At 38.5% G+C, this 16,063-nt stretch overlaps 1 protein-coding gene across 3 annotated transcripts in view; it reads left to right on the top strand.

The window, feature by feature from the left end:
- The window catches only part of SPDL1 (spindle apparatus coiled-coil protein 1), a 46,392-nt gene that overhangs the window by 10,678 nt on the left and 19,651 nt on the right, over positions 1 to 16,063 (top strand). The window contains exons 2-10 of one of the 3 annotated variants that reach the window (XM_070739459.1): positions 1,582 to 1,761; positions 3,859 to 4,035; positions 4,971 to 5,165; positions 5,397 to 5,546; positions 8,299 to 8,397; positions 9,902 to 10,012; positions 12,005 to 12,145; positions 14,327 to 14,430; positions 15,716 to 15,903. In XM_070739459.1, coding sequence (XP_070595560.1) covers positions 1,597 to 1,761; positions 3,859 to 4,035; positions 4,971 to 5,165; positions 5,397 to 5,546; positions 8,299 to 8,397; positions 9,902 to 10,012; positions 12,005 to 12,145; positions 14,327 to 14,430; positions 15,716 to 15,903 — 1,330 coding nt within the window. In that variant the 5' untranslated portion in view covers positions 1,582 to 1,596. The remainder of the gene's footprint in view (positions 1 to 1,581; positions 1,762 to 3,858; positions 4,036 to 4,970; positions 5,166 to 5,396; positions 5,547 to 8,298; positions 8,398 to 9,901; positions 10,013 to 12,004; positions 12,146 to 14,326; positions 14,431 to 15,715; positions 15,904 to 16,063) is intronic. The other 2 variants (XM_070739460.1, XM_070739461.1) reach the window with 2 other exon arrangements.

The following is a 16,063-nucleotide window of genomic DNA, read 5'->3' as shown; positions in this document are numbered from 1 at the left end:
TTATGTACACTGAGAGCATATGCATCCAGACAAATTCCTTGTGTGTTCAATCATACTTGGCCAATAAAATTCTATTCTATTCTATTCTATTCTATTCTTTGTATGCAATATGAGCCAAGCAAACCATGGCATTTGATATCAAGCTAATGTTTTTCCCAATTTTAATATACATTATATGTGTCCCCAAATACAGGAGATCTTTTTTCTTTCATGCTGACTATAGAAGGACATCAATATCAATAGCTGTGGGGATTATTGATTGATGAATATTAGTTTATTGATGAAAATGTAGTTGGTCTGCTTGGCGGTGCTGCCTTCACTGCCCGCCCTGCTGCTCCACGCCTGCCTTCGCTGCCCGGCCCCTGCAGGCCCACCTCAGGCCCGAGCCCTTCCTGTGCCCGAGAGCTGCAAAGCTCACCTGCCATTGCCGCCAGGGAAGCTCCAGCTGGGCGGGGTGCTGCAGCTGCACGAAAGGCCGCCTCAGTGTTGAAGTTCAGCACCTCCAAGGAAGGGCTGTGCATGCGTTTGCTCCAAACTTGGAAGGCGTGAAGAAGGCTGCTTAGCTTCCGATCTTGCAACTTTTTGCTCTTTGCGCCCACAGCAAAAAGTTGCAAGACTGGAAGCTGAGCTACATTTTTCGCGCCTTCCAAGTTTTTCCGGCCACCGGCCCGGGAAAAAAGACGTTTGAGATCTCTGCGCCAGAATTCAAAATTTGTGCGCTGAGCTCTCAAATCTGCGCTATAGCCCATAACGCAGGTTAGAGGGAACAGCGCTCCGATACATCTGGCACGAGGCTGCCTCCCATACACTGCACCACAGAGAGAAACACAGGCAGTCAAGATGGGGGAACCTCCCACTCCTTTGACCCAAAGGCGACTGCTGCTGCTCCCTGCTGCATCTTCCTACCCATGCTGAAGGGCTCCCATTTTCTCTCGCTAGCTCGCTTTGTAGCCGGTGCCTTTCCTCTACGGTGGTGACTCCTCAGTTTGGCTAAAACCGAGTTGATCCAGCCGGGGCAAAGCGACCCCTTTTGCCTTTCCGCGCTCAGACACCCCGGGAGGCAATATCGCGCTGGGTGTATGGGAGGCATTGTGAGGGAATCACACTTGTGAAGTGGTTTATTCCCTCTCCAAGAGCCCAGAGAAAGGAAAATGCTCCGTTTGCTTTGGGCTGCCCAGAGCAAAGGGAACGTTTCTTTTCTCTGGACACTGGCAGAGGTTTATTCTCTCTCCAAGCGCCCAGAGAAAGGAAAATGCTTTGTTCGCTCTGGACTGCTAAAGCCTCTTTAAGCGCCACTGAAAGGCTCCTCTGGCAGCCCAGAAAAGCCCGAGATGGCCGGGATTAAAGGGGGAATGGCAGGAAACTGTCTAGGCCTTCGTGCCGCTCTCAAATTTCCTGGGAAATTTTTCCGGGCTCGGATTCTTAAGTAGAAAATGGTTCTTAAGAAGAGGCAAAAAAATCTTGAACTCCCAGTTCGTATCTAGAAAAGTTCTTAAGTAGAGGTGTTCTTAGGTAGAGGTACCATGTATGGATTTTACCAGTAGTAGATTGATTTTTTAAAGAATTGTATCTCATATATAGTTTCAGTGTTAGAAGATGGCGACAGACCAAGATATGATTTCTTGTCTTCGGTATGAATTGAAAGAATCTGAAGAACAAAGAAGAAAAGCGGCACAGCATGGCTTAAACCTGTTGGAAAGCGAAAACGTGCTACAGGATCGGCTAGATAAGCTTCAAAACGAAATTATTACCATAACAGAGGTGAAATTTTAAGCATTGTATAAGAATGATTTTATAGACCCTACTCGCTGATATAAAAACATTAGTGTTATTGCTGTGAATTAACATTTAACATGTTATCACTAAAAAAATGCAGTTCTCTGTATAGTTTTCTATACCAATTTTAAAGGTTCTGCAATGGAGTTCTGTAATTGTGTTGCATACATTAATAATGAGGTTATTAGTTATTACTTTTACAGGTAATCCTCCATTTACAACCGTTAATTTATTGTCTCCTCAAAGTTGCAAGGCCACTAAAAATATGACAACCAGTCCTCACACTTAAAACCAATGCAGTATCTCCACAGTCATGTGATAAAAATTTGGTTCCTTGGCATCTAACATGTATTTACAATGGTTGCAGAGTCCTGGTGTCATGTGATAATCATTTATAACCTTCCCAGCTTCCTTCCAGCAAGTGAAGTCAATGGAGAGAGTGGAATTCATTTAAAGAAAACATTGATTGATTGATTGATTTTGTTAGAGTTGAAAGGGACCATGCAGGTCATCAAGTCCAACCCTCTACCTGAGCAGGAACCCTATAGCACCCCAGCCAAATGGCAGTCCAATCTCCTCTTAAAAATGTCCAGAGTATTGGAGTTCACAACGTCCGCTGGAAGGTTGTTCCACTGGTTGATTGCTCTGACCGTCAGGAAGTTCTTCCTTATTTCCAGGTTGAATCTCTCCTTGGTCAGCTTCCAGCCGTTGATTCCCTTAATTTAATTGCGATAATTAAACTTATAATTAGAAGATACAGGTTGTTCTTGACTTGCAACAGATATTCTGGTCCCAGTTGTGACTACGTTTTTGCAGTCATAAGTTGAGTCACCATATGACACGACACAAATTTGACCATTTTTACAATTATTAAGGAAACAAAATGATTGTTAAGCAATTCCAGCTTAACAGACCTGAAGAGATTTTTTTTTTGGGTCAAAACCCAGCAAAAAATGTCACAAATTGCCATCACTTCATCGCAGGATGTTGTAACTAGTCATAAATGTGAGCTACTTGACAAATGCATAAATTACAATTATGTACAGATAACTGATGGGATGGTACAATGGTTTGCAATCATCCTAAGTGCAAAACAGTTTATAAGTGACTTTTTCCAAGAGTGTGGTAAATGAATGGTTATAAGTCAACAACTACCTTTACCATCATGAAGGAAATAATTGTTATCCTATATGGTCATCATCTCTAAATATAAATTGTGAATTATTTCCCAACTATTCGTATAACCAACCTATTAATATTTCATTATACAAAATAATTGAATATTCATTGCATGGATAGAGGTAGAATTTAAACATCTCCCCTGTGATGACCCAGTAGCTCATGCATCCAATGCTCCAATGCAGTTAAAAAATGGACACAGAAGATATGTACAGTCTTTTAATCTTTGCCTGGCTGAACACTTTTTGCACTGTGCTTCTATAACAGATGTCTTTCTTTGTTATAACTCTGTGATACAGTGATCCCTCGAGTTTCGCGATCTCGAGCTTCGCGAAACGCTATATCGCGATTTTTCAGAAAATATTAATTAAAAAATACTCCACTCTTCTCTCTCTCTCTTTCTTCCTCTCTCTCACTCTCTTCCTTCCTTTCTCATCTCTTTCTTTCTTTCTTTCCTTCTCTCTCTTTCTCTATCTCTCCCCCTCTTGCTCTCCCTCTTTTTCTCACTTTCCCTCTCTCGTGCACCGAGCGGCGGGCAGGCGGGCAGGCAGGCGGCGGACAAGCGGCGGGCGGACAAGCGGCGGGCGGACAAGCGGCGGGCGCGGCAGCAGCGAGGAGCCGAAGATCGGGGTTTCCCCTTTGCGTGGGCGGCGGGGAAACCCCGATCTTCGGCTCCTCGCTGCTGCGGCGCTGCCGAGCAGATCAGCTGCTGGGCGGCGGAAGGAACCTTTCCTGGGTCTTCCCAGGTGCGGAAGTAAAAACACCATCTGAGCATGCGCGGCCATGGAAAAGAGGGTGGTGTTTTTACTTCCGCACCACTATATTGCGAAAAATCGAGTATCGCAAGGGGTCTTGGAACGTAACCCTCGCGATACTCGAGGGATCACTGTACTTCTTTTTCAGAATTTTGAACAGGAAAAATATACTCTCCGGAGAGAAGTAGAATTGAAGACTCAAATGTTGGGGAGTTTAAATAATGAATATGAGGCTCTTAAGCAGCAGCAAAATGTACAGCTGGATGCATTGCGAAGACAATTGGAAACATTACATGGGCAAGAAATAAAGGAACTTAAAAATAAGGTGCATTATACAAAGAATAAGATGAATCAAACGTTTATAGTAATTGCTCCCTTCTAATAATGCTAAACTGTCTTTAAAATGTTCTGGACTTAATACATTTATTGAGAAATCAATTCTGAATTGGAATATCTTTCTGCAATGCTAAACTATTAATAAAATTAGAAATAGAATAGAATAATACTTTATTGTGACTTTGAATGTACACTAATTGGCATACATTAAAATGAAATTAAATTGCACACAGTTCTTAAAGATCTCCATCTCTAATATAAACATAATAATTAAAAGATAAATATATACCAAATTATGCATGTACCAATCTTTTATTATATGACATGGAGAAACAACACAGTCTAGTTTGAATATACAGTATATGTGTACGTGGCGAGAGAAACAAATCTTGCAAGTTTACCAGATTATATATTAATTTACTAATTTACTATACATACGAAGACTATTATGTATTCATTTTAATTATATGCAACTTGATAGGAGAGCAAGAAACCTTTTTGGGATAACTGGACCTGTGTGTCTGTGTGTATAAAAGAGCGAGCGACTACACGAGTGTATATATAACTTATGTCTTCCATCTTTAAAATCCTGATTTAGAGCAGAAAGGAGGAATGGGGTAGAAAAGATGCTGCTGCTTCAAACTATATAGTGTATTTAACATAAGGGAAATGATCAATTTAGAAATATGAAATGTGATAAATAAATAAAAACCAACCACTCAACTGCATGTTTGTTTTTTCAGCCTTCTTCCTTAGAGAATGTGATAGGAAATTCTGGCAATTACAGTGCTGCTATTTTTTAAAATATTGTTTTATTTAAAAAATGCAATGATTTGAACAACAAAGTTAGTAAAAAAATGGTTGACCCTATTTCATGTATGTTTTTTTTTAAGTTTTAGAATTTGAAAAACCATTGTTTTACAGGTTGAAAAATTAAAATCAGAGTTAGACGAAGAATTATTTAATGAGAAACAACTGAAGCATAAGGTGGATCATCTGGAAGACGTGATTGCTTCAAAATCAGAAGAACTACACATAATGTCAGAACGTTTACAAGAAACTATGTCTTCAGAAATGCTCAGTCTTCAGCTTGAGCTGCTAACCCATGAACAAGGAAAGGTATGCCTCAGATTCATTCTGAAGTGTCCTATAAATTTATAGATATTTTGCAGATAGCAATTCTTCCTGTTGGCTTCTGATCATATAGCTGATCATGTTTAAATATCATGGAAAGTAATTGAAATTAAATGTTGTCAATTGGGCTGTGGCCCCTATTATTGTCTCTAACATTGTAGCAGTAAAATGTAATTGTCAGTTAAATCATTCACATGTCTATTAATTTTATGACAGAAAGAACTTCAGGACAAGTTATGTGATCTGCAATACTGTAAAGAACAGCTGGAACTTGGAAACAGCAAATTGACGAATCGAGTGGCTCGGCTTGAAGAAGAGAAGAATGAGAAAGAAAAAGATCTTGTTTCATTTTACAATTCGTTACAGGTGCTGTATTACGTTGGTATTTATAAGGATCAAAAGATCTTATGCTACATAGTGAAGAATTTAATAAAGCATTGCTTCTTTAAATGGAATACTTTTTCAAATTAGAAGCTTGAATAAAAACAATAAAAATTAAAACTGGATTTTTAAAAGAAAAAATTACAATACAAGAAAGCTTGTTTGTTTAAATATAATTGATTTATTGAAATTTCTTTGGCTGGGTTCAGGGTTCAGGATTCTATAACACAAATATTTTTAGCAGTAAGAAGTAAATTGGCTTTGCTGGATTTATTTATTTTACAGATTTCACCTGAAAGGACATATGCTTAGCTATTATTTATTTTGTAAGGGATATATTTGTTTGAATCTATAGATAGGATAAATTAAGCTAATCCTCTACTTGGTTTTTTTCCCTTCCAGGTTGTTTTAAGCATCAAAAGCAATTCTCTAGATCTACTATTCTGAACAATTACTGGACTGCCTTAAATAAGTGCCTTGATCACTTACTAGATAAGTGGTCAGAGCAATGGAAACTGCAGTTTAATGTAAAATAATGCACTTGGGGAAAAGGAATCCTCAATCTGAGTATTGTATTGGCAGGTCTGTGTTAGCAAAAACTTCAGAAGAGAAGGATTTAGGGGTAGTGATTTCTGACAGTCTCAAAATGGGTGAACAGTGTGGGCGGGCAGTAGGAAAAGCAAGTAGGATGCTTGGCTGCATAGCCAGAGGTATAACAAGCAGGAAGAGCGAGATTGTGATCCCGCTATATAGAGCACTGCTGAGACCACATTTGGAATACTGTGTTCTGGAGACCTCACCTACAAAAAGATATTGACAAAATTGAACGGGTCCAAAGACGGGCTACAAGAATGGTGGAAAGTTTTAAGCATAAAACTTACCAGGAAAGACTTCATGAACTTAATCTGTATAGTCTGGAGGACAGAAGGGAAAAGGGGGGACATGATCGAAATATTTAAATATGTTAAAGGGTTAAATAAGGTTCAGGAGAGGTGTTTTTAATAGGAAAGTGAACACAAGAACAAGGGGCACAATCTGAGGTTAGTTGGGGGGAAAGATCAGAAGCAATGTGAGAAAATATTTTACTTAAGAGTAGTAGATGCTTGGAACAAACTTCAGCAGATGTGGTTGCTAAATCCATAGTAACTGAATTTAAACATGCCTGGGATAAACATATATCCATCCTAAGATAAAATACAGGAAATAGTATAAGGGCAGACTAGATGTACCATGCAGTCTTTTTCTGCCGTCAATCTTCTATGTTTCTAAATTATAATTTCTCTCCCCCCCTAAGACTAGTCAGTGATAAAATCTGTGCTTTCTATGATACAATCTTAGTGATATGTATGTATGCATGCATGCATGCATGTATGTATGTCAGTCACTTTCATATTACTTCAAGGAAAACTAGAAGGACTTATCGGTGTAGTTGTTAGGAACTGAGCAAAACTTGAGGGAAATTTTTTCCTTAAAAGAAGAAATTTAGGATGCTTATAGGAAACTTTATTACAAATGTTACAAAGTCATATCTTTAGGTACTATCTAGGTTTCATGTTCCAAGGGTACTTTTTCCAAGAGGCAATTGGACTTTCTGGCTTTTCTTTGAAGAAAGACTTTCTGGTTTTTCTTCTCATCCCTCATCCAAGAAGCTTTTTCAGTTCTGAAGTCTTCAGCTTCAGAGAAGTAAAAACCAGAGAAAGAAAACCCAGAAAATCCAGTTGCCTCTTGAAAAAAGTACCTTTGGGACAACCTGGAGAATTGCTTTTTTTTTTTTACGAGAACATTTCTGCACCTACCCTGGTTTTGTCTTGGGAAATAAAATGATAGCCATTACTGCCTCCTTGCTCTGAAAAAGGATTAAAATAAGTCGAAGCATAAGAAAACATCCTGGGAAAGTATTAGAAAGCAATCTTAGCAGATTGTTAAACAGATTTCCTCTAGATCAGTGGTTTCCCAACATGCATCCCATGCCCCATAGGAGGGCAATTTGATTTTCAATGTGGGCAATTGATACCTTGTTTAAATCAAATTAATGGCCTTTTAGACTTCCTCCCTATGAGTCGGAGTTCACTTTTTGAATAGTAAGAATTATATGCCACAGGAAGGGGCATCAGGATTTTAGAGATGGTTAGGTGGGGCATTGCCAAAAAAAGGTTGGGAACCACTGCTCTAGATTTTTAGCTATGGAGCGGTGGTGCCAGAATGGATAGAATGCAGTATTGCAGGCTGGTCCTGCCTAGTGCAGACCGATCCTGACCAGCTCAAATTTGATTCACCCTTTTGTGGTTGGTAAAATGAGGATCCAGACTGCTGGGGGCAATATGCTGACTGTAAATGGCTTGCTGAGGACTGTAAAGCACTATAAAGTGGTATATCAGTCTAAATGCTAGTACTGTACTATTATATTTTGCAAGTAACTCCGGGTGGTGAACATCTCCAACCCCTTTCTCCTATTTTCCCCACAGCAACAACCTTGTGAGAGGGGTTGGGCCGAGAGACAGTAACTGGCCCAATAATCACCCAACTGGCTATCATGGCCTCCTGCTTTCTAGCCCAGTGCCTTAACTACTAGATCAAACTGGCTGTGGTTGATGTTTTGTGAGATGAAATGCCATTATCATGTGTTTCCTAAGTTTTGGATATTTACAGGATTGGAGAGTGATAAGATGCATTTACTTTGGGTAAATTTAAATTTAGTATAGTTTGAGTAAATTGACAATGTTTTACTCAAATTCAGGAAACCCGTGAGATGAACCGGGATCTTCAAGTCCAGCTTGACCATGCATTACAACAGGCTCAGAATTTTTCCAGTCAAGGCAATTCTCTGTTTTCTGAGGTACTGGTTTTCATAAAATAATATATTACTTTCAACAAAGTCACTGTTAGTTTCAAAGCCTTCTTACATTGAGTCTCAGTATCAATTCTCTTGAATTATTTTTTCATTCAATGTTGATGCCAGATATTTTGAAAAAAAGCATCTTAACCAAAGTCTTAATACATTTGCAATAAGTTATTACTTGTTTGGAAACAATATAGCATGGCTGAATCTTCCAGAACAGTATTTCTCAACCTTGGCAACTTTAAGATGTATGGACTGCAAATCCCAGAATTCTCCATGCTGGCTGGAGGATTCTCCATAGATAAAATCCATAGATAAAATTGCCATAGATAATCCATGGATAAAATTTCCAACATTGAGAAACACTGTTCTAGATTGGGTAACAAAAATGTTTCAGTCTAATTATTCATTAGTAAGTTTGGCTACAAACTAAAGCATGTGAAATTCCTCATCTTGATACATTCCAGTTCTGTTGAAGGCAAGATTAAATGCTGAAAAAGCCATGACAATGATCACAGGTTGGAAGACTTTTTTCCCCTCGCTTTAAGACAGGGGCTTCAAACTTCATTTCATTGAGGGCCACAGCAGAGTTGTCTTTGTTCTCGGGGGGTGGGGGTCGAGTAAGCATGGCCAGGGTAGGTGTGACCAGCTCGATGTCACTTGTGTCGGGGCACCTGTGGTGACCTGCGCACTTTGCTAGAGAAAACAGGTTTCTGAGTTCTGTTTTCAGCTGCGACAGCCTCTTGCAATTCTGCCAGTGAAAACAGCTTGGGAAGGCTGCATAATCCATTTTTGCTGGCCCAGGCACCATGGGCTAGTCCTTCGCTGTTTCCAGGGTGGCCCTGCGGGCCAGATCTATGCACCCCACAGGCTGTATCCAACCCCTGGGCCTTGCATTTGACACCCCTGCTTTAGGACAATATTTTATTTAAAAACAATTTAGCTGTATAGACGCATATGTTTGGTTTTTATATTAATTGATTTTTAATCATCAATACCAAATTACTATTGTACACTGTTTTATTGTCGCTGTTAGCCGCCCCGAGTCTCTGGAGAGGGGCGGCATACAAATCCAATAAATAAATGAATGAATGAATGAATGAATGAATGAATGAATGAATGAATGAATGAATGAATAAATAAATAAATAAATAAATAAATAAATAAAGCATTCAAATAGATAGGAACTTGCTTAATTTTAAAGATACTAATCCCTACAGTGATAACAGTAATGATCAAGTAATCGCACAAATTCTTTCAAACTTCTGGAAATAATTGTGTTTGGCAATTATTTTAAAATAAGTTGGTAATTATCTAGAAGCCACATGGCTTTGATTTGGTGAATAATCTGTTATTAACTTTCATTATTTACCTTTCTAAGCAATTTATATGATAATTTCTCTTGTACTCTATAGCTTTCCTGAAGGACTGTATAACTTGCTATAAATATTGAATGCATTAGATTAGAATGTGAACCAACTTTAAGTGATTTTTTTTTCAGGTAGAGGATCGTAGAGTAGAAATGGAGCGTCAACTAATTAGCACGAAAGTAAAATATCAGTCATTACAAAAACAGCATAATTTCACCAGGGAACAATTGCAAAGAGTCAAGGTATGGCTTATTTTGTTAGAAGAGAAAAATCTTTGGATCATTTATGCTGGAAGTTAATTCTTTATAAAGCTAAGCATTTATGTTTTGTATATACATATATGTATAACTTATGGAATTAAGGCGAGATACGGCTATGGAATTAAAGCCGTGTTTAGGTAGCAAAGCCTTTTCATCTGTGTAATATTAATGCCACTTGCTATGTAAACACTACTTTTCTAGAAACAAGTTGCCTTCTAGCTCAAATTATTTTTGAATCCCCAAATAATAAAACAATGGTACATGGCTTCTTCTTTAATCATGACTCAGCAAAATGTATCATTACCTTCCTGGCACAATTCTGTGAGTTGAAGACTATACATGTTAAAGTTGCCACGGTTGAGAAATGCGGATGCATTCTATTTCTGTTATAGAGAACGAAACAATGTATTGGTATGAAATATTAGGAAAGTTTTAGCTTTGGTTGATGTGAAAACTAGCTATTCTTAAGTCAGAAAGTTTGCCAGAATATCCATGCATGGTATTTTCAGCTGGTATTTTCAGTACAAACAAAAACTTAGAAGGACTGATAGAATAGAATTCTTTATTGGCCAAGCATGATTGGACACACAAAAAATTTGTCTTTGGTGCATATGCTTCCAGTGTACATAAAAGAAAATACCCTAATTTGTCAAGAATCATGAGGTACAACACTTAATAATTGTGATAGGGATCAAATAAGCAATCAGGATTGCTTATTAAATCTCGTAGAACTAGCTTGGCAGAATACAGGTAGTTTTCGATTTACAACCACAATTGAGCCCCAAATTTATGTTGTTAAGTCTATGGAGAGGGGTGGCATACAAATCAAATGAATGAATGAATGAATGAATGAATGAAAGAAAGATAGATAGATAGATAGATAGATAGATAGATAGATAGATAGATAGATAGTGTCCCACCAGCAGTCTGTTCAGCTAATAGTGATCCTATTCAAAAGGAGACCTACTTGGTGATGCACCAGCATCCTGTTTAGCTGGCATCCCAGTCAGACAATAATGAGATTGGTGAGGACTCTGTGCCAGAGGTAGAGGTTCAGCCAGGACCTTTGGAACCTCCAGCACTTCATAGCAATGATGAGGAAGAAGAGGCTTCTCCTCTTCTTAATGCAAGAGCCTGCAGAGCTGCCAAGAGATAGGAATGGAGGTCTCGGGAATAAGACTGAGGTGCTATTTGGCTACTCCCCTAGTCTACTTCAGAACAGTAGAGACAGCTGAAAGGCTGCAGGAAACAAAAGTGTAGACTAATGTATCTGTTGTGATTGTCTCGTGAAAATCTCTACTCTGTTTTTCTGCCTTGGATTGCTTATCAAGGAAGACCCCTGGGCATTTTGCCCAAACTTTGGAAACTACGTGAGATACCAAGAACTAATTGCATTGCTTTGAGTTAAGACCGACTGAACGTACGTCGGCTGCTAATGGAAATTAATTAGCAGCTGACTTTTTGCAAGAAAGGATTGCTTTTTGATTTGTGTGTGTGTGTCTCCACTGCTAAGCCAGTTATTAGCAGTGGTTCATTGATTAAATTAAGTTTGTTCAAACGGTGTGTTTTGAAATGTTCATAACTGGTGGCAGAACATTAAGAGAGACATTTGTTAGATACGTTTTTGCCCCATTTTATGACACTTCTTGCCACAGTCACTAAACGAATCACTGCAGTCATTAAGTTAGTCATACAATTGTTAAGTGAATCTGGCTTCTTCACTGACATCGCTTGTCAGAAAGTTGCAAAAAAGGATCACATGATCCTGGGTCCTATGCAACCATCGTAAAGTCCATTGCCAAGTGTCTGAATTTTAATCATTTGACCATGGGAATACTTCAATGTTCATAAGTCTAGGTTTTTCAGTGCTGTTGTAACTTTGAATGATCTGTTGTAAGACAAGGACTACCTCTATATTTTATACGAAAATGTTTCCAATTTAAAAAATAAACAAAATTTGGTTTGCTTCTTTAGCTGCAGATGGCTGCACTTCTAAGAATGAAAGGTTCACAGGGAGAGCATGACCAGTTGGAACGTTTACTAAGCATGCTTCAACAAAAGAATGGGCAAATAGAAGAACTGCTCGTGAACATGAAACAATTAAATCGATCAGTGGTATGTATATGACTAAATTATCAAATCTTTTATTGACAGTTTGTGAAAGAATAGTATAGAACTAGACTGGAAAGCATTACATAGAGTAAGTCCACGCAGCAAAAAGAATCATGAAATCCGAGCGAGTGACTTAACCATAAATATCTGGGATGTTTGACTAAAGAGAATAGATCTCCTGTATAAGAATTTATGCAGAAAATAACATGCGGGCAATCTCTCTCTCTCTGACACACAGGGATTAATGAGGATTACTCCAAGTGAGGAGTCCCCAGAAAGATAGGCAATGGCAACAAGAACTATTAATTCATGCACCGAAAGCAAGAGGCACAAGCAAGGTGTTTAAACCCAAAAGGTTTCAGGAAAGGAGCTCCCCAATGCATCATGGATATTCACTTGCAAAATGACTCAATTATAAATTTCTGTTTCTCAGCTTACAATGTGGTTTTAAGAAGGGAATAGGAACGATCTGCTTTAGAGAGCCCCAAAATCGGGATAAAAATGGCCATGTTTCTTCCAATGGTACTGTTAATCCTGAAGTGAACGTGACTGGTCATCTTTGAGGCTTCAGGGTTTCCACAAGGAAGAAGAAGGGACAGGAATGGTGGTAATAGCTAGCTGGGGGGTGTGTGTGTGTGGAGTCAAAACAAAAAGTTTTCCTGTGAAACCAAAGACATTCCAACAGGTGGCTGGGGGAATGGAGGAGTGGAGTAACCAAGAGGCCAGCATCTCTATCGAACCATGTGACTGGTGACTTGGGAGAAGGGGAAACTTTTACTTTTTCATTAAATGAAAACCACAGGAGTCAGTTTTCATCAGTTGTACAAATATGATGTTTCTAATAAAGTGTTCCTTGAGAAATCTACCTGCCTTGGTGTTCTGCTTTCTACGGTTGCATTACTTGGAACATTGACAGACACAGAAGAATGACTGGATGTTTTTTTACCCCTATCCCTATCCGAAACATTATTCGTCATAATTGTAGATGATACTGCAAGACTTGAAAAATTCCATTAAAGAGGAACAGTACACACAATAGTGTGCTCTGTCAATCTCAGTTCCATGAAGTATAATAAAGAAGAGAAGTGGTGTTACAACTTTGCATTTATATAAAGACAAGCTTTAATAGTCAATGAGCAAGCCATTTTGGGATAATAACCCAAAAAGTTTTTTTCATGGTTGTGTTTTCTAGGCTGATATCAAGAAGCATAAAAACAATAAAACACCATAGATACCTATTTGGTGTTTGAGTTGTTAATTTCATTAATTGTTTGATATTTTTCCTCTATAAGATAGCTGAATTTATATATTCCCTTATACAGTCATATTTTTGCCTCAAGGTATAGCGTAATTTTGTTATATTTGAATGGGATGATTTTTTTTCAAAGAAATTTTTATTTATTACCCTACTTTTTTGCCACAAACAGATACAGTGGTACATCGTCTTACAAACTTAATTCGTTCCGTGACAAGGTTCGTAAGTAGAAAAGTTCCTAAGATGAAACAATGTTTCCCATAGGAATCAATGTAAAAGCGAATAATGCATGCAAAGCCATTAGGAAAATCCCAAATTTTAGAAGGGAGGAGAACGGAGGGCGGGAAGGAGAAGCAAAAGGGGGTGGTGGAGGAAGCAAGGCTAGCGGGGTGCTTGGTGAGGCAGCCAAAGGGTGCGTGGGAAGGAAGAAAGGCTAGGGGGGCCACCAATTTTCTTTCTTCAAACAAACCCTTTCAGTGCCTCTCCAAGCATTCTGTTCGCATTGCTACCTTCACACAAACTCTTTTGCTATCTCTCCAAGCTGCCCCTCCCTTTTCTTTCTTCAAACACACCCTTTCAGTGCCTCTCCAAGCACTCCGTTTGCCTTGCTTCCTTCACACAAACCCTGGCAACGGAAGTCCTGAGGTGGGGGTTTCCTAGCGAGGGGAGCCTCAAGGGTATCCCAGCAGCGCAAGAACGGGCGCTTCGGCTGGCACGGAAGGCGGGAGGCGGGGAATCCCAGCGGCGGCGGCTTGGGTTTGTAAGGTGAAAATAGTTTGGAAGAAGAGGCAAAAATATCTTAAACACTGAGTTCGCATCTCGAAAAGTTCATTAGAAGAGGCATTCGTAAGACGAGGTACCACTGTAACTGAAATTACTAAAGGCCAGTAGTGTATCAGTTTTAATTTTTTAAATAATTGTTTGCCCAGAATGTGCCTGAGAATTCAAGAAAGCTGAAACTGTTTAATGCTTCAGAAGATGCTGAAAATGACTATTATGCTGATTTGCTTCAAATGAAACTTGAAAATTCAGAGTGAGTCTTGTGAATTCTAATTGTGGAAATTGACAGTCTGAGTGAGCTATGGCATATTCGTTTAGATTAGAGTATTAGTTCCTTCTTCTGTAAATGCTAAATTGTTAGATTTTCTTGATTGTTTTTCTTAAATTTTCTTGATTAAAATAACCATTGCTAAAGTTAATTATTTTAGCTAAAAAAGTCTTGGTTATATGTTACATAATGTCAACATTTTAAGATGTCAACATTTTAAATTGAAACTAAGTAATAATATGGAACAAATTTTGTGAAATCAGCCACCATTGCTTACAGTAGAAATAGTGATTTATGGTATAGCATGTTGTGTGAAATTAGCAAAAACATACATTAGGACCTGTATTCAGCCATAGTATCTTAGATGAATAACCCCAGAGTCACATAGTAAGACACAGTTTATTGAAAAAGCTATAATAGCTGGGCACAATATGGGTTTCAAACAAAAGAAGTGAGTTCATGTATAGGTTAGGTTAGGTTTATTGGATTTATATGCCGCCCCTCTCCGCAAACTCGTATAGGTAATACGCAACTTACATTTTGGCAGATGGCCTCCCCCTCCATAAAAGTACTTATGACATAGATTCCCAGTGGTCATCTGATCACATTTTGGGTATTCAGCAACCCACTTGAATTAACGATTTTCAGTGTCACAAAGTCACATGACCATAATTTATGATTTATTTATTTTTTGCTGGAAACCAGCATTTACTTCTGGTTTCTGGAGAAAGCTCCCATTGGGGACAATGGGTTTGCTTGATGCCTATGGCACTCGCTTGATGACCATGGTGATTTGCTTAATGACCGCAGCAAAATAAAATGTAGAATTAAATCAGTTACTTGATGTTTAACAACCAACACTATTTATTATAATAATTTCAGGCTCAATTACAGTCATAAGTCGTAGACTACCTGTAATATCCTAAACTAAAATCATGTTACTTACCCTGAAGTTGTGCTCTTCCTTCAATTTTGTCTGTTTCTCTCTCTCTCTGTCTCTCTCTGTCTCTCTCCCTCCCCTCCATAGTCCCCATAGTCTGTAAGCAACACATTCACTGTCTAGAAAAGTCATTACTGTTTTGTACTGAAAGCACTGTACATTTTTTGAATGGATTTGGCTACTAATTTTGCTTCATATACTACACATTTTTAATGCTAATGTGGTCTTTATATGAGAATTAAGTGGAAGGAATTGAGCCCTGTGATGTGGATGTTGACTTTATGCCATTGTATGTTTTCTAATACTTACTTTCTGTTTCCTTACTGTTAGGAAGGAGAAAGATAATTTGAATAATGAATTATCTTTACAGCGGATGAAAGCTTTATTTGAAAGTCAGCGAGTCTTAGAGATGGAGCGAAAGCTTTTTGCAACTGAAAAGCAACTTGCAGCTTGTCAGGCTGAGAACATAAATTTGCATGTGCTACTAGATGAACTGAAAATCAAATATGAACCACAAGGTAATTATCCCTCCTCCCTAGTAAATCACCACGTTCATCCATATACTGCGTTTTAGTGTGGGAACTGGCCAAGGTTCTTAAAGGCTTTTAGAGTTCATCCATTCACTGCGTAGTCTCAACTGGGAGTTGCTTAGTATTGTTTCTGCATAGCTGAGAATTC

This window comes from Erythrolamprus reginae, chromosome 2 (genome assembly GCF_031021105.1).
Source record: "Erythrolamprus reginae isolate rEryReg1 chromosome 2, rEryReg1.hap1, whole genome shotgun sequence".
NCBI lineage: Eukaryota > Metazoa > Chordata > Lepidosauria > Squamata > Dipsadidae > Erythrolamprus > Erythrolamprus reginae.
Note: the sequence above shows the minus strand (reverse complement) of the source record. Positions and strands in the feature narration are given on the sequence as shown.